This window comes from Telmatherina bonti (genome assembly GCF_933228915.1).
Source record: "Telmatherina bonti genome assembly, chromosome: 9".
NCBI classification, from domain to species: Eukaryota; Metazoa; Chordata; class Actinopteri; order Atheriniformes; family Telmatherinidae; genus Telmatherina; species Telmatherina bonti.
In genome coordinates, this window is record NC_136627.1 from 31409420 (window position 1) to 31436566 (window position 27147).

At 39.1% G+C, this 27147-nt stretch overlaps 1 protein-coding gene across 2 annotated transcripts; it reads right to left on the bottom strand.

The window, feature by feature from the left end:
• yap1 (Yes1 associated transcriptional regulator) lies at positions 1 to 27147 on the bottom strand. Of its 2 annotated transcripts, XR_013771439.1 has the most exons (9): positions 26439 to 27147; positions 24577 to 24812; positions 13781 to 13896; positions 12314 to 12427; positions 6377 to 6543; positions 4088 to 4215; positions 2915 to 3027; positions 2331 to 2700; positions 1 to 2248 (listed from the first exon to the last, which is right to left on the bottom strand). XR_013771439.1 is itself a non-coding variant. In XM_079246168.1 (8 exons), the coding sequence occupies exons 1-8, from the start codon at positions 26637 to 26639 to the stop codon at positions 2465 to 2467; spliced, it is 1311 nt and encodes a 436-aa protein (XP_079102294.1). In that variant the 5' UTR covers positions 26640 to 27147; the 3' UTR covers positions 1 to 2464. The 2 variants fall into 2 exon arrangements, 1 of the variants encoding a protein (XP_079102294.1); XM_079246168.1 differs by having other exon boundaries at positions 1 to 2700.

Here is a 27147-nt window from a genome sequence, read left to right on the forward strand (position 1 = left end):
TTAAAATTACCACAAAGTATATACTTTATTTCAGGCCAATTTCAAAATATATATGAAGAAAGATATAATGTAACAGAATTTATTGTTCCAAAACACATGCACTTATCAAAAATGAACAGTCATTACTGAATATAAATTCATTTTATGTGCATTTAGAAAACTCTAAATACAAAATCCTTTAATTTTTGATTAGTTCTACTGCTACAACGTGTCAACAGCTAATAATGCTCTCACACACTAAGTAAGCATAAAAATCAGGTTTGAGTGACAAAATGCATCATTGCATTAAAATGAAAACTCTAGCCGTGCAATACAAGCACTGTGGTGTACCACTTATTTTAGTTGCATTGTTTTCACCAACACTGTTCATCTCTTAAATCCATCAACACGATTTAATGATCAGTAAAAATCAGAACTAAAAAGAAGTTTCTCACACAATACAAAATTGTTCATGTTGTCTAATCTAAAATACGTAGTGTTTCATCAAGTTAATACTACCAACTTACTAATGGCTGGCAACAGAATCAGTGTGACATCCTGCAAGGTCTAAACCAAGAGCATGCACTGCAGGCTGATTATTCAAAAGGTTACTGCAGTAATGCAAAGATGTAGTCATTGTGTAAACATCAACATAACATGATTATGAGAATTGTCATTGTGTTGTCTCCACTGTGGCTGTAGTAGTTAAAAGTATGTAAACATGCGAGTGCTTATTGGAGAATCACTTGTATCTCTTTTCTGAAACCTTACCTTAAAAATCTGAGGGTTAGTCACTCAAAACACCCAACTAAAAGAACAGAAAGGAAATCTCTCAGCTAGACCTATTCAGACATGTCCACGGACACTTATAAACATACATAAATCATCTCATTAGCTTATACAGTTTTTTTTGTTTTTTTTTGTTCATACAAAGGCTAATTTACAAATCACACCATCTCTGGACTGGGAGCATGTGTTAGTGTCTTTACAAAAAAAAAAAAATCTTTGGAATCTGCCACAATTCTTGACTGACATTTCTAATTATTTCTGGATTGTTTAACTGGGGGGGGGGATCTGTGACACTCACAGACATCAAACCCTGACCTTCTACACTACATGACTATCAAACCTGCTTGTCCTTGTCCAAGTCACAATCTGAAAACCTCTTATTAAAACACTCAACACAGCATCGCAGAGGTTTCAGCTCCATCTGAAGGAAGTCTCAACTCATGTATACTGTATGCTGTCACAAGCTTGAACTGATCAAAAGAGATATAGTTTCTGCTGAGCCTAGAGATCTGCCTTTTTTGGTTAATGTTTAGCAGAGCTAGTAAAAGCTGCTTGTGACCAACAAAAATAAAACAACACTAGTATGTGTTTATAGTAAAGGAACAAACGCCAAACCTATGTTCCTGCAGACCAAGTCTTGAAATGATGTGCTGCATTAACAGTTAACCCTGTTAAAAAGATTTAAATTCACCTATGAAAGAAAAATAAATGTAAAATGCCATTTGATCTAAGCTATCATACATATGTAAAAAGCTAAACATAAAATATGAAAAATAAAACAAACAAAATGTGAGCTAGGCTTGGATAAGACTGAGATACAAAGAAGCTAGGGTTAAAGAAAAAAAAAAGATCCCCAAATCACCTTCTGTTTATAAAATAGAATATTGGTTATTTACCTTAAAGAAATACGTGGCTGATATTCATGAAAACAGCCTGATGCTTGTTATTGTAATACAGAAACATGATACTTATTCGTGTTGCTCGCGTTTAAAAAAAATACAACTGAAGGCACTTGATCGATCAAAGGTTTAAGTTAAACTTGCTGGCACAGCCAAGCAGCAATGTAGCCGGTCCCCTGGTTCCAACCCCCCCACCCACACCTCAAGCAAAGCCAAAGTGTCCAAACTGAGCCTCACATTACCAAATCAGTATTGTTCTTTATGCGTCAAATACATCATTTTTGGTTTCTCAGGTTTGTTATATGAAAAAAAGAAGAAAAAAAAAAACACTTGAGGCCAAATATACAGCTCGAAAACTAAATGCAATAGTCCCAAACACATTGATGTAGTGCTGCTGCATACTATTCTGCAAGAAAGGCAGGCTCCAGAGACTTAGGAGAAAAGCAATAATGACAGTCTTTGCAGAAGTATACATGCACCTGCACAGTTTAGCTATGCTCTGGGAAAATAAGCCCTGGATTTACTGACAGACCTGTGAAAAATCGAGGGATCCTTGCATAATTGTCTGTTCATAGGCCAGCCTTGAAGACACAGACAAAATTAAGAGATAAAACACCAGTGAAAAGAACAGAACAATACTGCCTGACAAGAGGTCGGCCTTACATGCTGAGAGGCAAAGAAGTCCAGAGAAGCTTGCTGAAATGTCTGGTCAAAGCATCAATGAACCCTTCACAGGTCAGAGCAGGCAGAAGTTCAGAGTGTAGTGAGAGGAGTGAGGCGCGTCCTGTTCAGGTTCTCTATAACCATGTGAGGAAACTCTCCTTGTCGATCTTGGTAGCTGCCAGCACAGACTCCATGTCGTTGAGGATTTCAGAGCTCAGGGCCTCCTGCAGACTGGGCATCAGCTCTTCGCCCTCCACCGCCATGCTCTCGCCCTCCAGGGTGCCCAGATCCACGTCTGTTCCCGGGATGGCGTCCAGATAGTCGGGGAAACGGCTGGGCTGTGTTGCTATGGAGGCTGGAAGTGGGTCCCCTGATGAACAATTGAAAAATAGTCTCGTCATTTGACAGAACTTAGAAATTAGTGCAAGATAGTAGAAATGATGAGAGACAAAAAACTGGTACAGTATGATCCACGACGTCTACAAATCCAACCAGTCAGAAGTTTAGTGTAAATAAAATCCACCAACAATCCTACTTCAGTAAATCCACTTGTCTTTTCTTTTTATCAGCAGCTACTGACTCACCTGTGTCCATCTCATCCACACAGTTGAGGAAGTCATCTGGAGTGCGAGGGACGCTGTAGCTGCTCATGCTCAAGCCGCTGTCGGTGCTCTCGTCCCTGGAGTGGTAGGTCCCGCTGGGAATACGACAATAAAGTAATCTGGGTTACAAACTCTCCGCCGCCATTTAAATCACTCTGAAGTCTGTAAGAAGCTTTGTGTCACAGAGTTCCACTTTAAACAGAACCGGGTTTAAAAAGACAATAGAAAACACTCAAGTTATTTAGAAAACAAGTAGAAAAAGTTTTTTTTAAAAAAAATTCCCTACGGGGTCTTCTGCATCTAAATGACTCGGAGCTTCACGTTTTTACCCCATGTTCCAGAATACAGGAAAAAGAGCAACAGTAAAAAAGGACAAGAGAGACAAAGGGAGAAAAGAAGACATTTGACAAGCCTATACTAATTAGCAGAAAAATATGTAGGCAGAGTATGGCAGAGGCAGGATGAATGAGGCCTTTGTAAGAGCAGGGGAGTAGAGGCAACAAGGGGAGGAGGGGAGATTAGGTTGGCCTGTCTACAGACTGGACCACATGTTCTCATGGCCTGCTTGCTATTCAGGCCTTTCCTCACTTTGTCTGCTCACAGAAGAACTAGAGCTCAGACTGCTGAGAATTATATCCCAGCATGACACGGAGCAGCTCTCGAGTTGCAAAATCTTCCAGGGTGTTCATAACTGCAGCTGTGTTTTGTTTTTGTTTGTTTTCTTTTTGTTGCTTTCGATTCACTAAACTTCATCTAAATTACTCAAGTTAATGGAGTGTGGCTTTCTAGTTTTTTCATAATTTGCGCCACCATTTTAGCTTGGATTGTCTTTATTGCAGCGTTTGTACACCAGAGGTCCTCATTGTGCAATGAGCTCCAGCACAGATCTATATGAGTCATTACCATGTGAGGCGGGTTAAGCTCAGAGACTGCCCTTCTGTTTTTATAACTCGTGTAATTCAGGGAGCTCCCACCAGAGCGTAAACTCAAATAGCAGAGCGCACAGATTTGTCCAGACAGGACACAATATGCATAAAGAGCTGAACCAGAACAGGAGTTATTGGCAGGTTAGCTGAAATAAGCCGGATTGTACTTAATATTTCCTCCATTTTTTTCAGAGTAGACTCCAGCGTCTGGCTTCTGTACGGGACTAACCTGTTGAGGAATGGGTCAGAGCTGTTGGCAGTCATGGTCCGGGGATCTTGAGCCATAGGGGAAGACACCGGGTTTGTGCTGCCATCTTGATCCATACTGGTGGGCAGCTGGTTCCTTAGAGCGAGCTCCTGTGGGAGATAAACAGGAGCAAAACAAATGTAAATCTTAAGGAAGACTCACACTGCCAACATGTTGCTTTCCATTCCCCCCCCCCCCAGAGTCTCAAATTACAAGCGGGGCCGGACACAGTCGGAGACAATTGTTTTCTACACATGCTGTTTCAGATAAGGTGTAAGGATATGATGTCATGTTGTTTCTTTTCACATCCTTCCCTCAATGTCCTTTAATGGGAAGAAGAAATGGTCTCACCACTCACTCATTTGAGATCTTATTTAACTTTTACAGGGAAATAAACCAATGGAAATCAGCCAATAAGGAGTGAGTTTCCATCTTCTTGCCTTGTCAGCATCTATTTCAGCAGCTCTAAAGAACAGGTCCTGCTACAGAGAAAGTTACAGATGTTCATATCTCAGTTATGATAAAGACTAGACTTGGTTTCAGCATAAAAACAAGCACATGGTTGGTAAAACAATGAGGCATACTGAGCAGGTTTATCTGATGGCTCAGTGGCATCTGCTGCTGCTTTGTTTGCATTCTGTGTTACTGTTCTTCTCCTCTGTTTCGGTCATCTTGCGAAATGGCCAAAATGACTTCTAATTTTCCAGCAAATGTGATTTCTTCTTTGGTGACTGAGACCAGATTTCTCACCACCAGCTTCTGCATTTAAGTTATCCCAAAATGACAACCTAAATGAACTCAGATGCTTAGATAGTTTCTGTCACAGGACAACACTTTACCGTAACCCAGCTCGGCACAGAGGACTAACTTGGAGGCAACCATGTTTTATTTCATTTGTTTTAATATTAATTTCATTTTCCCCACATTGTACATCCAAGTCAGGACAGCTACACTGTTTTACAGCATTAGTTACTATATTAAACAAAATCAGAAGAAAATCACAATCAGGAAACAATCAGGCTGTCAAAGGTGATGCTGATTTGGCTCATGATTCTATTTTCAACTGCAGAAATGTGAAAACTCTTTCTTTATAAAACATTTCTCCTTGTATGCATAATAGTCACCGCAAGTATCCCAGTCCTGTAGTTTGTTAAAGCTTTTGCTTTTTTGACAGCGACTGTCAGATTTTAAGTAATAGCTTTTTGTAAATCTGTGGTGGGAATTTGTGTGACAACACAAGTATTTTTGGAAATTTGAATCAAAATAATTTCATGCTCTGCTAAAAGTCAATTTTATTTACAAAAAATTAAAACTGATATTACAGTTTAATAAAATTATTGATAATCTAAGATATATTTATGCAGAATTTAAATAAATTTTTCCTCTTAGTCTTCATTTCCAACACATGGAGCCCATTTGAATGCTGTCTGGACAAAGCGGGAAGTTTTGCCCCAAATTTGAACTCCTAACTCAAGCATAGAGCCTACACAGTTGCACAACTGATAAGTGTGACTGTGGTTTAGATAATAAAGATGTTTGTATCTTCATATTTTTCTTTAAATTAAATCCAGCAGGAAGAAAACCATCCATGCTCTGTAATAACCTCTTCACTCACTTTTGTCACAAATACATAAAAAGGTTTGAAACAGAGAAGAGACTGGAATTCTGTAGCAGAAACCAGCCATCTCTATCGCACAGTTTAAAAACAACGACAACCACCTGGTTGCTTAAGACCGCAGCACATAATCTCTGTGGACTTTCAGTGAGGTTGCGCTATCATTTTCTCCTCACAGCTTGGTGCATGTACACACATGGGTCACTTCCTACACCATGAACTTTAAACAACCCATGTGAACAGTATGGTAAATAAGGTATCAAGCAGTCTCATTCATAATCATAAAGCTCTGTCTCTGGTGTTATGACACAGCCTTGAGTAAACTAGTTAATGCTTCTGTACCACCCTGTGTGGGTGGCTCCGACACGTCACCAGTAGGAAGTGATAAAATTACCACAGATGACTCACAAGACTTCATGGAAGAGTGGTTGAACAATAAAGACAGATCAAAGAGGCTTAAGATCCACCACTATATTTATGACTGATGTCAAAAGGCCTATTGAATTTCTTTTTTCTTTTCATTTAATGATTAATGCCATGCCCAGTTAACATGGAAGTTTCATGGATCTGTAATGACGGACACATACTGAAACTCTTTTCTGTGTAGCTGCAAAATGTTTGCAAAGAGCTTTGGATATGTAACTCTGATTCCTGACCTGTGGTCTCTGCCGAAGAAGCTCCTGTTGCTTCAGCCTGAGTCTTTCTTTCTCTATCTGCTGCAGTCTCAGGCCGTTTCCTGCCATCACGCCACTGTGGGTGCTGGAAGGCAGCTGCCCTCCCTGTTTCACTGGGGCACTCTGGGTGATCCTCTGTTGGTTCAGCGCTGCAAAAGAAATAGTTCATATATCAGCTGTGCTGTCTGCACAGTGTGCTACATAGGTAACACACAAATATTCAATGATGAGGGAAAATAAATAAACTGTTAAATATGACAGAAGCTTATGGAAAATATGCAATATGCAAGTTTTGGTTTGTTCATCTGCATTAAAGTATCAAAACTAGAGATAAATGATCATTTCGGCAAACAAAAAAACAAAACAAAACAGGAGTATCTTAGTTATGGGAAACATTTGTCTCTTAAACTTAAAGGCTGTGGGACACCTGTGGCTTTAACAGTGATACTTTGATAAATGTAAGCTGAATAAAACATACAAAATATCTGTCAGACAATAAATACAAGATGATTTCTATGCTTGGATGCATTTAAAAAGTGACATAAGTCAAAAAAAACTTGAGCAGCTGTCAACAGGGTGAAGTTATAGAAGAGACGATCCAGTGCAGCAGGTTGTGTAGGACAGCACAAGTTTTCTATCAAGTGAATGAAACAACTATTCCTGTAAGACCTGATCCCCCTCCCACTCAGTGACTAAGACAGGCTTTGTTAGTTTTGAGCGTTGCATCAGTCATGACTTATCATTTTCATTGTGTCCTGCTTCCTTCGAAACAAAATGCAGTTCATCTCTTTCCTCAGGCCTGATAGGTATATGTCAGCTGGTTTAATAAATTCAGTATGACTGTATTGTGCATAGCCTGAGAACTGAATCTTATATAGACCTACATCAGATTATGTAAACTGTGTATTAACATTATGTTTGTTTAACACAGCAAATGTGACTGCATTGTGCCCTGGCAAACTAACATGTTTACAATATCAGAACAAATGTGTTTGTACTGAAAACACAGCTGTTCCCCAGTGAAATCTTTGTTATTCTTTGCTGTAGTGGGGGTAGGACTAATAAACATAAGTATAATGCAGAAAAGCAGAGCAGCAATCTATGCATGCGAAGTAGGTCACACGTACTATCCCTGTAGTAGAGAAAGGGGTGTTACAGCCATGGAACCAATGAGGACTGCTGTATTCTTATGTGCTTGAAGTAACAACCAAAACAAAGCCTTGATGGTGGCACAGTTTTCATGCGGTGTTAGTCTCTGTGTGCCGTCCTGCCCACCCCGGCACCTTTCTCATCACCATTCAGTCCCTGTCTGTTTACACTATTACAGGAGCTGAATGAGCTGTGGCTGAGTGCTCTCCATGGGAAGCTCTGGTGGCACACCCTGCTCTGTCCCGTACCCCCTAGTGCTGCTTCCCCCAATAACCCCACCCCGGCACATGCACGCACACACACACACACACACACACACACACACACACACACACACACACACACACACACACACACACACACACACACACACACACACACACACACACACACACACACACACACACTCTCGGAGTCGACCCCTTTCTACCACAGACACATCGAGTGAATCCGTAGGAGAGTGTTACTTCTATTTGCTTATCTTTTGCAGATACTAAGGCCTTTTGCAGCTGAATCTCTCTGACATCAGGGCACCACTAACTGTTCTCAAGACCAAGTTTCTACACATGAGCCTTGCCAGCAGCTGTAGATTTCGTAAGGCTTAAGCTTTGAAGAAGAGCTGCATTAACATTAAAACAACATCCCTAATATTCAGTCTTACATTTCAGGACGAGCTAGCTTTCTCTTGTTGAAAGTGCATTGCTTTTATAGACACTGCATGGACAGTTTCTCTCCACATGACGTGATTCACATTATCTAGCACTTCCAAGATTAGCAAGACTCTAGCTAATCTGGAAAGTGTAACGTTTTCAACAAAAATATGTGATTGAACCCAAAGCTGAAATTAAATGGAATTTTCCTTCAGAGCAGCAAAGCTTCAGCTGTACCAAGTCAAGGACTTTGTTTCAGACCAAACAACAACTTGTGTTACTGGAGGAACCGTGCACACACTGACTATATCAAAGAAGGGAATTACATCTGCGAGTGAGATAAGTGGAAAGGACAGGTTCACTTCAGGGCCAGAGTGATAGTTTAAAAGCAAGCAAAACGAAAGACAGACGTGTGTGTGTGCGTGCATGCAAACATGTTGGTGTGGCATGTTGGTGTGGCACACACACACACACACACACACACACACACACACACACACACAGGTGGTGACTGCTGGTGGGCCAAGCAGATAAGAGACAAGTTAATGCTGTCTGCCTTTTGTCTTCTTCACGCTCTCATGCAACACAACGAGCCAACAACACAAACCCTTATCAGGCCATCACACTGGCAGGCATATTACACCACAGGATCACCTGGGGCAGGTAAAGATGAGGGTGTGCCAACTATGGGAAGTTCTCAGTGAGACCAGAGCAAAAAAAAAAAAAAAAACACCATTGAAGGCTTAGTTAATATTTGTCTTTTGTCAATTTACAGGATTTAAAAAAAAAAGGACACTTTGGTGTGTATGAAGGTGTATAGAAGCATGCAATATTGACAGTGTAGGGCAACACACACAAAAAGTCTTATTTTGAAAATGACACTTTATTTGAAGAAATAAATATTTTCAAATATAACATAAATACAGTATTGCAATTTTTATTTATTTACTTCCACTTGTAATATTTTTTGGGAAGTTAAGTTTGTCTATAAAACAAACAAAAACAATGTTAATAGTGAAGAAATTCAATTGGATATACTGTAGTCTGTTCGAATGAAGTTTTCTTTTTCACCCTCCAAACCACAAGGGCCATTTTAGTGAAATAACCTGCTAACCTTTCCCAAATGTTACTTGGGAAAAGTGAAAAAAACAAAAAACTTACTGTTTCATAGCAATAAAATCACTGAGCATTACCATTCCTGACGACAGACAGAAAAACCTCTCATGACATGTTTAACAACTTTGACGTAAGATTTTCAACTAAACTTTTAAGGAAGATCCGTTGTTTTGTAAAGTTACGTATCATAAATGTTTTTCCATCCAGCAATGTACATCCAGAAAGCAACATATACTATTCAGGTCCCTCTTGAACTAAGCCACTGTACATTTCAGGCGCGTTAGCTTCTTAATACCTTTTCGAACCTTAAAGAGGAGACATATTTATCCTATCGGCATTTTCCTTCTGTCCCTCAGTTTTTCTCTCTTCCTCTTTCGACTTGCCTCTCCCTGCCTCCCCCACCCCCTCACACTGGAGTTCTTTGACTGAAAAGGTCTGGAACAGATTAAGAGTTGGACCACAGAATAAAGAGGCCTGGCAGAGATTCAAGTCTGTCTGGAGCTAAAGCGAAATGGGGCTGTGCCTGCACTGGGCCTCACACAGGGGAAAGCCAGCCGGCAACAACCCTTAGTTAAAGGCACTCTGCTGCTTTTCTTCCCAAAGCTCAAATTAGCCTCCATTATCAAAGCAGCTGGCTTATAATTGGAGACCTACATAGCAAAGGATCCCATTTCCATCCAAAAATCCAAAACACAACTTAAAATACAACTACAACAAATAAAATAAGTTTTTCTTTCCAGCAATGAATAAATAAATAAATTTGAAGGATGTAGATGTGAGGGCTATAAAAAATTAAATAGGTACAAACAAAGTCAAAAGAAAAAAACAACAAAAGCCATGTTAACTAAGGAATATATACATTTACTTGGAAGAAATGATAGAACATGACATGAAAGGAATAAAAAAAAAGTGTGAGAAAATTTGTTTATGGCACATAATGAGTTAACAGTCTCTCTTTATCCCTCTCGCTCACATTCAGGGGCCCAGCCACCTTGTGTGTTCAAGACTTATAAATCTTCAAAGAGCTTTGCCGATCACAGTCGCCATCTCTTCCCAGCTGCCCCACTCCCCTTACAACTCTGTTTTGAACTCTCCAGTCTGCCATCAGAGCACAACACGTTTGCTTCTTTTTTTTTTTTTTTTAAAAAAAGAAAAAAGAAAAAAAATGTACTCCAAGTGCCATGGCTCGATAAAAACTAATGATAAAATGTAATAGGGAGCATGCAGATTCACACATGCCGCCTTTGTGAATTATGGTGAGCCTCCCTGGGAAACATTCGAGCAATGAAAGGATGACACCTGAAGCATAAATGAGTCAAAGTGACATAAGCAGGAGCCTTGATCTCTGGAAGTCTTCTCAACACACAGGGGGATTAGCTCATTCCCATGGCCACTGAGTCTCAGCACATGTACCTGGCCCTGTCACTAATTCACCAACCATAGCCACCACGCTCTGGAAGCCAACTGTCAAACTTTAGCTTGGCCCAAGGGATTAATGGCTAACTCAGCTGTTGCACCAACACTAAAATGGCTGACAAAAGGTTAGGCGAGAAATTTGAGGGTGGGGACTTTCAGAAATCTGATTTGAACTATTAACTGTATGCCTACTCAGTCCTAAGTCATGTTCTGTACAATGGACTAAATAATCAAGAATTAATTCACTATTGCCATGTGATGGAGCCTTTTTATAAATGAGCCTCAGCAGAGGGAAGGGAAGTTTCTATCAAAAGGATAATACAAATATTTCATAAGCTCCTGTATCCAGACACAGGTCTATTAAAAAAAAAAAAGTCATATAAAGCAAATTAATTGTAATAAAATGCATTTCTACATTTATATTTCTGGTAAACTAATAATAAACTGAATGATTTAAGGCCTTCATACACCAAACTAGCATCAAACTGGCCTGGTGACTTGTTCAACTTCTAACCAGTGTTTGTCATGTATGGCAGCAAAGATGAAGAAACGGTACAATGTCCAAATGAGAGAAAGGAACTGTGGTCTGCACATTATTTCAAAGGGGAGACTTAAATGCAACAGTGATATAAAAAGTATCCAGTAATCCAAAAATTACACGATCCAATACAACAGGACATAAATAAAAAAATAAAAAATAAAAAAAAAAAGTTTCCAACATCCCTAATGACCAAATGTTAGCTTTGGTGTGACATGGCCATTTAAATGATTGACTAATGTTAGTGTATGTAAACACACCATTTTAAACTTGATCCTGGATTAATGCTGCACTCAAAGTGGTTTAAAAGTGGGATGTTGGAAACAAAAATCACACAAAAATCACATCCTTTTTAAGCCTGGAAAATGAGATGCACAAAAAATACTTAAGTGTACCAAGTTGCCTTTTAGGGAAACCTAATCACAGTAACAGTCTAGGAAATCCGGCTTCCCAGTTGCCACTGGATGGTGCACAACAGGATATGAGACAGAGACTTCAGTCATCCACAGAACAAAACAACAGAACAGAAAGATACACCATAATGTACCAAATTCTGAAAATGGCAGGCATTTCAAAAAAGAAAGAAGTCTAAATCACTTGGCAAGTAGTGGAGGACACATCTGTCCATTCAAGTCACAAGCAAACTTAAATTAAACAAACGTAAAACAAACCAGGAGCTACAAGTACTGGATGCTGATTGGTTTGAACTTTGAGGTTGTGGTGCCATTGCATGGTAAATGGGTGTCATTCAACAGCAATTTGAACGAGGTGGTGTTGTTTTTTTTGCTTTGTTTCTTCCCCTTTGACCTTACACCAGCATTTTGTCATTGCTGTCTATACACCCTGCTCCCATTGGCTGCAGCCCCAAAGCATCCCAAACACAGCAAAAGAGGGAAAAAAACTACAAGAAATATCAGCAGAAAAATAACCAATTATTTAACCTTAGTTTTTTAAAGTGAAGTCTTCATAGTATGAGTATTAATAAGCAAATAAGTTTTCTTTTTATGAAGAAAGAAAAAAGAAAGGAATCTGAATGTGTTTAAAGCTCACCATAACGTGGCTCAAGCCTTGGGTCAAGCCAGGATGTGGTCTTGTTCTTGTGGTTGATGTAGTAAATTTCTCCTTCTGATGTAACAGCTTGTTCCCAGCCGTCAGGAAGGGGTCCTGAGAGATAATGATAAAAACTAATGTTGAAGAGATACTGTACAGTTATTCAATGCAAGATTTATCTAAACTGCTGATATTTTGTGAAGTATTGAACGACACATAACTGTCAGCTGACAATGGCATAATAGTACAATATAGATGGAGGAGCAAGAAAGGGAAAAGTAATATTTGTGCATGCTAGGAAAAAATACAAACAAATGACAGCCTGCAGCAGTAACAGAAAGATCAGCTCCGTATTCCATCTTTGAGCAAATCATTATTGACTACGGTTACATGATGTTTTTGGATTCCGAATTAATAATTTGAAATTAACGTATTTTCCCACAAGTTTACATGAAAATAATAATTCCGAATGGAGGTTTACATGAAACACATCCTTACTTAATTTGTCTTTAGAGCGGCGGGATGGGAAGGGTTCTGATCGGACAGATGGTGCACGTGACATATGACATATAACGAAAATAAACAAAGTTGGCTCCCCGCTTCTTGTCGTTTCAGTCGTAACTTGTAAAAACTACACAATAACTGCCAGTTTTGCCAATAATTGATAATAATTTTGAAGTACCAGATTGACATGAGGCTACTACTTCACTTTTTGCAGCAACTGAGAAGGAAAAGGAAGATAAGACCACCAAAGACAAGAAGCAAAACAACGCAAAACATCGGGACAGGAAAAAGTAACGAGCATGCGTGGAACGACCGGAATTAACTTAGAGCAAAATCAAACTTTACATGACAGAGGAATTAAATTGTTCAGAATTAAAATGTGAATAAACCAGCCGCTTACATTGAAATTATGTTTAATTCCAAATAGAAATTTGCATTGGGAATTAAGAAATGACCATGTAAACACTTGTCAGTTTAAAGAGGACTTAACTTTTATTCGGAATTAAAGTGAAATTAAAACTCCCATGTAAATGTAGAAATGATCTGTTACAGACAAAAAACCAAAAAAAAAAAAAAAAAAAAAAACCTGTTTGTCAACAATTGATGGAATTTTTGTTTTACTAAGTTAAACGGTAGAGGAAGGAGAAAAAAGAAAAAACTTCATCTGTAAACTCCACTCAGTGAGTCACAGAGCTCTCAAATATGTCAAACAGGACATGTAACGTTCTGCCTCAGTCTTGCCTCACCTAGAGCAAAATTCCATCTGCACGGCCAAAGCGAAGGTACACCGAGCAGTGGCATGTAAAGACTCAACTACACCCGATTTCTAAAGAAAATGTCCACCGATAACTGGTTTAAAGGAGAAAAATGAAAACAAAAAACCCTCAACAATGTAACACAAGCATTGCGGCATTTCACTTTTAATTCATTTGAACAGAGTATGCATGAGCGTGAATTACACACCACTGGCTGGGTTCATAAGGTTCTGTTGCTGCACTGGTACAGAATTAGCCGGGGCAGCCTGGTTTATCTGGAGCAGCTTGCGAGGATCCTGCCAAGTGGTGGTTTGATCAAGGTGGCTGTAAGGAGACAAAATAACAAAAGAAAAAAGAACAAAGATGACCACCATTACTTTCCTTTCACCAGTCAGTATAAACCAGGAGGAATGATTATGCATTCAGGAACAGATTAATACACTGCATTGCTTATTTTGTATACATAATACTGTTAGAGGATTTCACATTTGGTTTTAACTGCTGAACGCAAAATATATGTTTCACTTAGTTAAGATTAGTTTGGATTATTTGCTGTTATATCTTGCAGATAAATATAAGATATAAAGAAGTAAAACAAAAACCTCAAATTGTGCATAATAATAACACAAAAGTGAACCTGAAAACTTTTTTAAAAGTATTCTTTAGAGGCTGTAAATGGTTTCAAAACAACTATTGTAGAGTCACACAATGTTGTTTCATCTATTTTCTGACTATCTTTGCTGGGACAGGATTGGGGGGGGGGGGGGGGGGGGGGGGCATTGTGTGCACTCTGTGAAGGCATTGATAATTAGTGCTTTGTTGGCACTTGTTGCTTGATTAAGATGGAAAGCTAATACAGGAAGCCCTCCTCTCCCAAGCAGGACCCTCTCTATTGAGAGAGGGTCAGCCCAGGGGCTCAACGCAGGGGGTCCTTTTTCCTGGAAGCGGCTCGGACACTGCAGAGTGTCAGGGGCTTTAACAATCTGGCGCCACATTTACAAAGCTTTCACCTGCTGCACAAAGGCACAGACTGAGCTACGACCTAAAACCCCACTATTCACTTGTTCTTTTATTTATTATTATTTTTTGGGTGGTTGTTGTTTTGCTTTTTAACCGTCCCATTTAAGAAACCCCCTTAACTCAAACCAATAGGCTTCAAACTTCAGCAGCTTGTTTATACAACACCACAACTCTTGCCTTTACATGGTGACTGAATTATTCCAATATGCATGACAAAACAAACGATAAAAATAAGTCTACTGGCACAGCAATTAAATAAATCCTACCCTAAGTTCTGGAAGAGTTGTTCCACCTAATGCATTTCTTTAAAGCTCACTGTTCATTTGATACTGAAGTGCCATTAGACCAGATTTTGGAACAGCTGGGTGAAGTGAGAGATGCAGACTTTCTCTTGGCCTGTGCGGTAATCCCAGCCTGCCTGTCTGCTCTCTATCCCAGGCCAGAGAGCGAGAGGGACTGACTCAGCACTCCTCCCCCTGACACAATGAAACCCATTTTGAAGCCCCCCTCTTGTTTATGCTTTATTGATCAAAGGAGCTGCCAAATCCCTTACCGAACCCTCCCCCAGCCCTCACACACACAAACACCAAAAACCAAGCAAAATAGCTGGAACTGCTCTGACTGGAGGGCGCTCTTAAGAAAGTGAGGTCACACGGAGCTAAAAAAAAAAAAAAAAAAAAAGACAACTACAGAAAAAAGACAAAGAGTGAAAGAATAGAAAAAAAAAACTTCTACAGAAGCTATCCCTCTGCATTTTATTGGCTGCATGAGTTGCTGTGGTTCTGTTACAGTCGAAGCAGCTGCCCTGCCCCCCCTTCCCACTCTGGAAACTATGACATTCATTATATAGCGGGGAGGGAATAGCAGGGGACGAGGGGAGGAGACTGGGAGACAAGCTCTGGGATAAGGAAGGGAGGGTTTATTGGAAAAGAGATGCCTGTACATCTTGGCACACTGACACCAAGCAGAAATCTTACAAGATAAAAAAAAAAAAAAACCCACTGATGGAAATGTATTTCCTCAAAGCTTCCAGGAAGTTACTTTCCAAGCTGAGAGCAGCTGATAGTACAGATATTTTCAGTTAAACAATTGCTTAGATACTAACTTTTGATTAGTTACAAACTTTTGTTGCCTAAATCTGTCAAAACAGACGTAAACAAAGCCTCAGTTCAAAATACAGACAATGATGAATGGTCAAGAGTCAGTGATAAAACCCACAATCCAAAACTGCACCACATTCAAAGAGCTTATATGTGAGAACTAAGCGAACAGATTAATGAGTTACTAAGACCCAGTAATTCATCACCAGCTTTTAAAACTAATAGATAATTTATTCACTGAAACTTCCCTGGACCCTACATGGACAGCAATACACTTCTTTTTGCCAAAGAGTAAAACAAATCAAAGTGTTCGGACTTCTGGAGGCCACCAGTTGCTGGAAGGAACTGCTGATGATTTGCAAGCTTCACAGTCACAACTGCTCGGTGCTGTCATTACATGCCTCAGATGACGTCACAAGTTCAGCATGGTGGCCACTGGACCTTCCCCAAACTGTGTCCCTTTATTCTGCTGGTATCTGCAACTGCAGTGAAATTAATATTTAGATTTCCTATTCAAGTTGTGATATTTTGCTCCACTGTTTTTTTATGTAATACTTCTGAAAATACCTATGCGAAATGTTAAAGATATAGACAGGCAGAAATTCTCACTAGTAGTTCCATCATATGTCAAAGTGGTATATTTGCTCCAAAATATTCAGAAACATGCAATATGGGATACTGCTGAACATTGCATTGACACAAAGACTTGCAAAATATTATAATACTTCAAAATTAGGTGTCAAGTTCAGGTCTGTTTATGAGGGCTACATTCCACCTCTGCACCTGTTCATTCAAGTCGCTGTAAAACACAAAAGCATGACTTTCAAGAGGAATGCAGTGCTAAAAATGTTGTCTGTGGAAATATCTATGCTCCACCATTTATTGAGTCCAAACAATATTTTGCAATATTGATGTTATGTTGATGCTGTTATAACAATTACATTTTTAATACACTGTTAAACGTTTGATAAATTGTCATGAGTTTTACATTCTGAATAGACAATCATTAAGCTTCTTCTTGAGAAACTGTCTGTAAATAACTTTAAATGTCTTCGGCTGAAATGTGACTCATGATCAACTTAGTTGACTGCAGTACGGATAATTACACACTAATCTTTGCTGAGCCATCATCATGGTTGGTTTTGCAGATTGCAGAGTGGAACTCTTGATCCATCCCAATACTTGACCTTTACTGTGACTAATTGCCTGGTTTCCAACTTGACATTTATTGTGCCTGTGTTCCTTATAGTGTCGTCAAGAGAACTGTGGCAGACCTTTCATTTAAAATCTAAATTTGGTTTTGCTTAAATTATTTGGCAATATTTTTATTCCACACCACAAGAAATAATGGTGGGTCTTTTAAAACGTGTGTTGTTTTTCTGCCTTTTATTCTTTAAAGCCTTAAATGTAAGACTGAATTCTGGATTAATCACCAAAGACGAACTTTTAGGATTTATGATACATTTTACAGGATCCAAATTGAGAAACTTGCATATTTGGTTTCATAGATGTCATGTGATTAATTCAATACAAAACATGCAGACATTTGCTGTTTGTTTAGATCTAGTTGTAAGGAGAAAACAAATGTCTCCACGTAAGCTTTTCTACCTGCAAAACACTGGATCAAAGCTTGATTTGAGGTCAGACTGAAGTGTTTATTCCACTGACATGAGTGTTTTTCAGAACTAGATGTAAAAAAAAAACAACCCTGTGTTTCCCCTTGTATGAAACAGGGAGTGAGGCTCTAGGGAGTGCAGCAGTGATGAAACACTCCCACAGCTGAGTTGTCAAAATGTTAAAAATGGGATCCTCAGGCCACAGGGGCTCCACCCAGGGAGTATATGCTTGACAGACTGCTGAGGCAGATGAGTAAAGAGTGCACTAAGGGAGGCCAGATGTAATCAGTCCTCTAAGATGAGGATGACCACCTCCTCTCTGGTTGACTGGGGATGCCTGGCTGCCTCTCTATCAGCAGGACATCATCAAGAGAGATTATTGGGGTGACCTCTGTGACCCTTTTGTGGCTTTAAGTTTCTCTTTGAAGGACGGTTGGTATTGTCAGACTAATGAAGAAACTAATTTACAAAGTACTAAAGACCAAGTGTTTCTGTAAATTTCTATCCAAAACTATCTCGAAAGAATAAATCATTGTCGTTTCAAGGATCGTCAAGTGAGATTAATCAGTTCAACCAGACTTTTTCCTTTTTGTTTTTTGGCAAAAACTATGGTTAAGAATGGTGCACAAGATTTTATAAACTATAATATAAACTATAATATAAAAATGTTCATTTTCTTACCGAAGATATGTTTGCCATAAGTGATTTTTAGGAGCACTAAATTCCCCCTGCACCCTAGGATTTAGTGTCTGTGGAGATGCCCACCGTGACAGTGAAGGTATTGATGTCTGAAAGTGAGGTGTTACATGGAGACTTTGGTAAACACTAGCCTGACTTTCTCACAGTCCCGTTTGTGTACTGAGCTGACAGGCCACAGTTGAACAGGAAGGTTCTTGTCTGTGTGTGGTCAATAAACCAAAAGTTTGTCAAACACAAAGTTGCTCCAAATGAAGGCTTCACGCACACTTACAGCCCAGTCTTCCAAGCACCATTTGTGACTGACTATGTAGCTCAATATGGATGTAAAGCTGTGTGAAGTTTTGCAGTCACTTAGAGGTCAATATTTCTTTCAAAAGCCTTTGCATGTATGCATTTAGATAAGCTTTTGCTATGTCATCATGCTTTGAGAAAAAAAGTTATATCTTATTAAAAATGGCAGCTAAAATAACCTAAGATATTGATCACATCAGCAAATATGGCTAAAAATGCAATTTTTTTAATGTGAAGTTAATACTTAATAAAATGGGTTTTGTTCAGTAAGGTTAGATTTAGTGTTCTGAACATCACTTGAATTTTTTCTTTTACTTAATATCATGTTATCTGCTGGAACTGAAATCTCATCAAAAGAAAACAGAATCTAAAGCAGAGAATGCCTGCATACAATAAAAGCGTGAGGGCCAAGTAAACGCTATTATCTTTCCCATTGAAACAGGGGTCTCTGACTTTGGGATTTAGTCTAACAGATGTTTAGGAAACCCCTAATAGGAAATTGTGAAGCCAAACTGCTGAACTAATTATTAGTTCATTCAGTAATATTCAGAACCATGGTGGTATTTGAAAAAAAAAAAAAAATACTGAAAATAAATAAAGGAAAAAGGCATTTGTCAAATCACATTTCTGAAAAAAATCTCCTTATAATCACTGCTAAAGTGAAAAAGAAACCGAAGAAGTCAAGACAAGCAAGTTACTGATTGTGGAAAACCAGGCTCATAAAAACATTTAGAAATCTAACTGTGAAAAGACAAAAGTGTCCATCAACACAGTTCTACCTGCCCCTCAGGGCAGACAAAAGCTTCTCCCTTAAAGCTTTCCTCCGCTTAGGGCTGACTTCCCACGAACTAAAAGCCCTTTCAAAGCTGCATTTAATAAGTGCCCGGAAACAGTGATTACCCCTGCTAGTTCACCGGTGTGTCTAAATTAGAAACCTTCATTAGTTTATGACCCAACCCTGGAGACCGGCCCTGCCCCCATCCCAGCACCAAGCAAGGTGACCCAACCTCTGTGCCCCTGCTGCCATAAATCAAAGGCCACTCCAAACTCCTGGAAGAAAGAGGAGGAAAGGTCAACAGACTTTGTTGACAGTCTTCCAGCTTTGTTTTTTTATGTAACAGTGGCCAAGACAAAAAGTTTGTGTGGGAAAGCTCATTTTTAAGTCCTTTTATCATCAAGACATCAACTGCTGACTTCTGGGATTATCTATTTGACTATAACTGCTGTGGTTTCTATGTTTTTTAAGTTTTGATAAATCACTCAAAGATAAACCAACTATACAGTTAGCTAGCAGATCATTTTTTATGGATGCTTAGAACAAATGATCTGCAACTTATTGCAACATTAGGGACTACCGAAAAGTAGCAAATAATGATAAAAGCACATTATCATGGATTGCTATCTTACAAACTAGCCTGACAAGAACAGAACATTTCAGGTAATAAGAACACTGTTAAACTTTAAACAAAGCCAATGCTCTTCCACCGCCATCTTTAAACTTCATGTCAGCCATTTGTCTATTTTGGGAAGGCTCACATGAGTCTCAACAGGCCTGTGGTCTGAATAAAGATCACTGTTACACTGCTGGGACAAAGGGAGGGCCAGAGTTTCTCTTGGCCCCTCTACTAGTCATCTCCACATGGCTGCCATTTAACTCCATTGACACACACACAAAAAAAGGCACCATCCCAGAGCTACATCGCCATTCATTCCAATACTAAGACAGACTTTTCAAGGGAATAGTACATTAGCATCTGAGGGCTGATGGGACTCACAGGGACCACTCATTCTCAAGTGAATAATCTTATAGTGCACCAATAAACAACTAAGGAGAAGGAAGGAGAAATAGTATCTTTAAAAACTTTCACCCTGAGTTGATTTATCTCTAAGGACAACAGCGGTCACCAGAGTGAAATGTGAGCCTCCCACTCTCTGCTTAGCTTTGCCCTGCTAGCTGGTGACCTACTCCCCACCCCCCAACCAGTCCATACTCCCACCCACACACACTCTCTGGCTCTGATTCACTGCCTCTGCAACGCGTCTCAGTCAGACAACCCCTGTTTATAAATAGGGGAGTGTCTTTTCCAGCAGTTCTGCCGAGGCCACCTTTATTCTGGATCAAGTATCTGCACTTTGATGTTTGTAAGATGTCGCTTTGCGTTTGCCTTACTTTAACACAACCTCTGCATACAACAATTTTTTTGCTTGTACAATATGAAATGCAGTTCTTCCATACAGCAACTCTGATGTTTTGTTAAGTCTATGACTTTAAAAAGTGATAGTCAGATATTGAATCTTGACATTGTATAATTTTTTTTTCCATTTGCATAAAGGAAGATAGTTTGTTGCGATATGATACAAAACTAAACTATTTTTAATTTTGCTTTCCTAAATATTTAAGGACTTATGTGCATTGTTCAGTAAAATGTCATGCCTTTTTGTGCCGGTTGTAATTTTCTGCATAAATGTCTAAATTTACACAATGAGCGGCTCAGTCTGTTCAGGACATTACATTGGTTGAGCAGACATGTTTATCTAATGTTGCTTCCAAACGAAAAATACATGGGCTATTGGGGTTCAGTATTTTGTCCAAATACACTTCAATATGAGACATGGAGAATTTGGGGATTAAAGCTTAGATTTAAGACTAATTTATGGTCTGTATGTATAAATATACATACACATAAAAATGGAGCTTGCTGTCCATCCTATATGTTCATTTTGTGAGTATTACCGCCCATTTCTAAGAGTTTGCAGATGCAAACGAAGCATAGGGAAGTAATGCCAGAAACCATGGGGCAGTCTTGCCCAGTAAAGCTTACATACAACCAACTAAAGAAAACCATACCTACATAATGGATACATGCAGTATTTGAGCAGTGACAACATCTGACATGGACATACCTATTTATGTGTGTCAAGAGAGCCTGAATACACCAAAAAGGAAAACCACCTAAGCTACTGGCATCCCATAAATGATCTCCAACTCTTACCCTCTGCTGATGTTCAGTAAATGGACCATGGTCCCCCTTCTATGGAGAGCGCTACTGGCTTGACGCAATACACTAAAAAATATCAATATTACGGATGGGTCTTTAACCCACTGATTACAATTTGTGAAACATTAATGCATTAAAAATGTAGCACATTTATTTGTAGTTTGAGTTCCAAACAATACAGAACATTTTTCAGTGCACAACATCCTGGTATACCAATTACACTTATTCACATGTTGACAGCGTTGCATACTTAGCTACTTTGGTGGACTTTATTTTAAAATAGTGACTAGTAAATCTTTCTGGTGATTTGGAGATTGGTGTGAAAAGACATATTTTGAAACAATTCAGAATATCAACGAATAAAAGCTGAGAGCAAAAATCAGTATTGGATACATGTGATCCTGAAGCCATCAGATGGTTTGGCATAAGAAAACACGACCATAATCAGTATAACCACATAAGCTTGAGAATACTTTCTTACCCAGCACAGTCTGCTGCTGCATTCTTATATGTAACCTCAAAAGAGGAAGTCATACATCAACTATGTGGCAAAGATGAGAAAGGCCAGTCAGCGTGTTTGAGGTGTAGAGGTGCATTGAGCTTGTTGCATACGCCACGAGAAGAGAGAACTTTTTTCTTGTTCTCGAGGCCCCGAGAAGAAAATGACGTCATTTTGTTCTTGCGGATGCGTTTAAAGACAGTTCTCGTCACATCAGGCTGGCAGAACTTTTTTCTTGCGAGGCTCTGAGAAGTATCGTGTGATTGGTCGGACATTTGAAGTGGGCGTCGTTAACACGGAAAAAGCATGAAGCGGAGTTGCTGCTTGCTGTTGCGGAAAATGGATTGTTTTGATAAAACAGCTGATCGAGGTGGTGAGAAAGGACCAACATTTTTACATGTGGCATTAAAACACTCGGACCCAGCTGCATGCACGACCCGCCCTGCTGCGGATGAAGTTGCTCGTTAAATATGAAACTCAGAGAGCGGAAACCTCCGCCAAGCACAATGTTAATGAATCCTTTTAAAGCATTAATGGAACCAAATGGTGATCCAGATCACCACCAAAATTTAATCAGTTTTTCATTTTCACATTTCCAAAAACTCCTGAAATTTTTATAAAAATGCCCCGCTGCAGACCTGTTTCTGGTGGAGTATGTATGGGCCTGACGAAAAAGAATTTCTTCTTCTTGCTGCCTCGAGAGCAAGAATTCAGTTCTCACTTCTCGTGGAGGATGTAACAAGCTTTAGGATGCAGTCATATCAGGATAGTCCGCTAGACTCGGTCTGACCGTGTTCATGCAGGACTTGGGTCAAACCATTAAAATATCCTCGTTCTCATTAAAGGTGGCGCTGCACTAGTATGTAGCAAAAGAGAGGACAAGGCAGAGGACCCTTAAGCCCTTAATGTCCACAGCAAGGACGACTGACACGCTAGCGTACCATCAATGTAGAGGCATATATAGGGATTTGAAACATAAAGAGACATCTTTTTTGTTATCCCAAGAACTGAGTTTTTACTTCAGCATGAACATGCCAGATTACATTCTGACCAATCTACAACAGTATTGCTTCAAAGGCTCAGTTTGTGTGTTTGACTGGCCTACCTGCAGTCTAGATATGTTTACTATTGAAAATGTAAAGTGTACTGTAAAAATGAATCTGATCAGTGAAAATACAGCACATCCTTTACTCTATGCTTGTGCCTATAAAATAACAGGACCAAGTTGATCCACTGATGGCATTCTTCAGCTGGACTGCTTCTTTCTCCCTTTTTTAAGCACAATATACTCACATATTTCTCTGAAGTCTACCAAAACTGGAAGTGAAAGAAATATCTATGGGAAGATTTTTAAAAAATAACTTAAATTTATGTTTAAAATGTAGACATACAGTACAATAACATGTCTTCAAAAATAGTCTTTTCATTCTCCTTCCTTAAAGGCATTTTTTTTTCTTTTACACTTTTACAATTTTAACCTACTCCAAATGAGCCCAGATGTGCTCCAGATGTGTGACCTTAAAACATGTGGTAATGCAAGCTGTTTTTTGATCCAAGTAAATCTGAAGCTATCACGTTTGTTCAGACTGCGGAAAGGCAAAATTTTTTTTACTGTAATTGGAACTTTTATACCTAAAAAAAAAAATAAAAAAAGAAAGAACAACTTCTTCACCAACATCTTCTAAACATTAGTTACTGACCAATGCCTGAGGAGCATTTCATAGTATAAAGATTATATTAACACAAATTGTTGACTTGGACACAATTTTTTCAATGAATATTGCAACTTATTTTCAAACACACCCAGACAAAGGACTTATAAATAATATGAAAATACAATGTAGCAAAAACTTCCCAACCCATTCATAATGATGAACCTTGGCAAACTGAAGTGCTTCCGCTTTACTTGCAATTTTACTTTGGATCGCAAATGTGGTGAAGATCTGCTGGCTAGGAGATGAGCTTAGCAGAACTGTCTGTCCTTTGCTGTCTGGGGCAGCAACAGTGGCCCATTGTTTCTACTGAAACCTGAGACCTCGAAAAGGAGCACTACATACAAGCAGAGGTCCCACAAGACTTCGCTTGTTTGCAGACACAACTAAATTTAATAACCTACAATCTAACTCTTGCAATTGTCTCCTTCTGAGCACACTCACCACTTTTGTGCACTGTAGCACATTTGATAACTGTAGTCAGGGTAATGCATATTGAGCAGAGCAGTAGCATGAAAGAATGGTCTTGACTCATCTTGGCCATTGGGAGACTTAAGCATTTCTAATCCTACAACAAATTATATAATATCTTTTCAGTCAATGCTTATTAAGATTAATCAACAGGCTTCCTGATTTATCATTATTTGGCAATACAAAAAAACTGAAAAGTAATCAATCAATAAAGTATGTTTTTTGTTTTAAATAGGTAATGACTCGTTTGAACCCTCTTTTCTTGACGTGATGTTTAACTGATGAAAAAACAGAAATATGAGATTTCTCATTGGCAAATGTACATGAAATCCCAAATGTTCAGATAACCAACAGTATTGATAAAATCCAGAAAGGATAGTCAGTAGGAGATGCATGAAGAGGAGCTAACATTTCATATTAAAAAAAAAAAACTTTTTCTAGTTATGAAAATGTTAGATTACTAGTAATACAAATAAAATATATGCAAATGATTCTTAATTGTTATTTAAGTTTCAGTAATGCTTTCTTTTAAGCTGCATATCATCTGGGTTTTTAAAGGATTGCATAACACTAGACGCCTACTGCAAACAAACTTACTTGAGAAAGTATCTCTGGCCAGAAGGAGTCTTGGCCATCTCCCATCCTGCAGGCAGGGGCAAGTCATCAGGAATCTCATAGGAAGACTGACGGAGGTGTTGGGGGGATGCTCCTGCTGAGGCAATGCCAGACAGGGAGCCACCAGAAACAGCCCCCAGCTGCAGAGAAGCTGGTGAGGAGTGTGCACGTACATGGTGGGGGGTGAGGACACCACCACTCCCAGCATCAGTGCTGGCCTATATTGGGGTAGAGAGTAGATGCATTATGAGTTCAGAGCAATTGTCTTTTCATGTCATGTGTTCCATCATATTAGGTATTTAGTCCATGGGCCAGACCAGTTATTGGTACCAGTCATGGTGACGAAACTTACTTATGATTTTTGGAAAGATCCATGTCTGTCTGTAGATGATATTTTGGTATGATAACCCTTTCTGACTGGTTGCTGTATCATAGTTATCAGCCCATGAAGTTACCCGACCCTCATTAGAAAATTACATGTAGACGCTGGTGCATATCCTGAATTAGACTCTGCTATCGGCACCTGTCAGTATTTAGCAATATTGTCTTTGCTATAATGTCAAAGGAGGGCTTTTCAGTTTTCATTCAAGCTTAGATGTGAATCTCTAGGAACAACATAGAGGCCACTGTAGCCCTTAAAACAATAGACAACACTTATTTTTAAACAGTTTTCATCTAAATTATATACTATTTTTAAACCCTGTGTCATCTGAGAACAACAGGGATACAAATCATAACATGTGTCACTTTTAATCATTGTATGAATGTGTATTAATATTATTATTATTATTGTATACATATTTCTGGAATAGAAAATATCATATACAAATACAAAATATCACTTATATATTAATGCCAGTTTTAAAAAAATAAAACAACTTTAGGTAACACACCATTGTTTTTTTCCGTAACATTTCTAAACTTTGCATTGATTGGATTCATTCAGTTTTCCAGTCATTGTTCAAACATTATCGTGACTTTCATGTTTAGTCATGAATTCTATCCATGGGGATCTGCAGCCAAGTTTGAAATTAGTCATGGCCCAGGGAGCGGATCCACTGCCTGTGGGACAGAGAAGAGCGCAGACTCGCTCCACAACAACGCATGCGCAGTAATTACAGAACTTCAGCGTCCCAAAGTTGGAAAGGGAGGTTGGGGGTTGAGGAAGACAAAGGGAAGATGGGATGAAGTCAACCATCATATGATTTTGGTAATTTTGGTATTTGTTCCATATGACCTTGATAGTAAAAATGAAATTCTGGAGCTTAATTTAATAATTTACTCATGATGAGGAGGCTATTATCTTTCTATAAAGATACATGGGAATCAGTAGGACAAAGTTTATGAATCCCTAATCTGACAGCTAACTTTATATATTACACTCCCTAATCGTCTTTGGATCAATATATCAAATAGAAAAACGCCGAGCAGGCTATGACATGTAAACAGAATTCTTTGTAACTTCATAAGCAAAGTCATGATGACTGTTTTAGTTTAGTTGGCTTGGATAAAGTATAGGCTACTACATAGACGCAAAATTACCACTTTTTTTTTTTTTTTTTTTTTTTTTAATAATCCCAGGCGCCAATTAAATGTTATTTAACAAACATCAAGATGTAATGATGAAATTGTCTGAGAGAGGGTGACGTCCTAAATGCTGACACAGAAAAATATTTAAATAGGAACAATTACTCGCAGCCTACATACTGAAATCTGAAAAATGACTGCTAAAGTAAGAGTAAAGTTTGTGCCAGTCACGTACTGTAGGCCGGAGCCCCACAGGACGGGCCCAGCTTGAAACGTGATTTCTCGGAAGGGGCAGAGCAGAAACAGGGCGGTCTTACTTGTCTGGAATGGGACTTGGGCTCTGGGGGCTTGAAGAAGGAGTCTGGCAGCTTCCTCATCCTCATGGGCACGGAAGGGGGCACAATTGTGTTTTTTGGGTTCATCACGGCGTTAAAAAGCGCCTCCAGGTCTGTCTCGGAGTCGCCCCGTACATGGACGATTTGGTGTCCGGCAGGAGGGTTGTGCTGGCTCGGATCCATTGTCCCAGAATAAATCTGCGAACTTCAAGTGTCCGAAAAAGTTGTGCTCAAAAACTTACAAAAACAGATCTGAGCCAATCCCAAACCTTTGACACGCAGCAGGAAATCTGGAAATCTCGACGACACTCAGTAAAAGTTATCCAGAGTCATTCTAAAGTTTTCCGCTTGATCACTTTATTTTCTTTTAAAGTGTGTTAGCTGTCAAAATCTGCAGGAAAAGACATTTTTTGTCTGTTGTTTCCTGATGGCATACTTGTAAATGTAACAAAGCGCATATCTACTCCACAGTGGAATCTGGCTGTGTTGTCGTCCGGCCCCAACTCTCTCCCTCCTCCAAAAAAATAGAAAAAAAAATGCACAGCCAGCCGCTAAGACGAAAAAACACCAAACGCCTCTGGCTGGAAAAGTTTCACTTTTATGAAATCGGACAAGATAAAATTCTGTAGGTAATATTTTCAGAAAAAAGTCATAGTTAGCTCCACAAATCTCCGCAGCTAACTATCTAGAA

Bases quoted from the DNA above. Each gene is read 5' to 3' on its own strand.
- yap1 (XM_079246168.1), bottom strand. From the start codon at position 26,639: ATGGATCCGAGCCAGCACAACCCTCCTGCCGGACACCAAATCGTCCAT. The intron at 3,028-4,087 runs GTTAGTCCCGTA...TCGTATTCCCAG, and splicing joins TCTGACCCATTCCTCAACAG to CGGGACCTACCACTCCAGGG. The intron at 2,701-2,914 runs GTGAGTCAGTAG...ATTGTTCATCAG, and splicing joins TGTGGATGAGATGGACACAG to GGGACCCACTTCCAGCCTCC.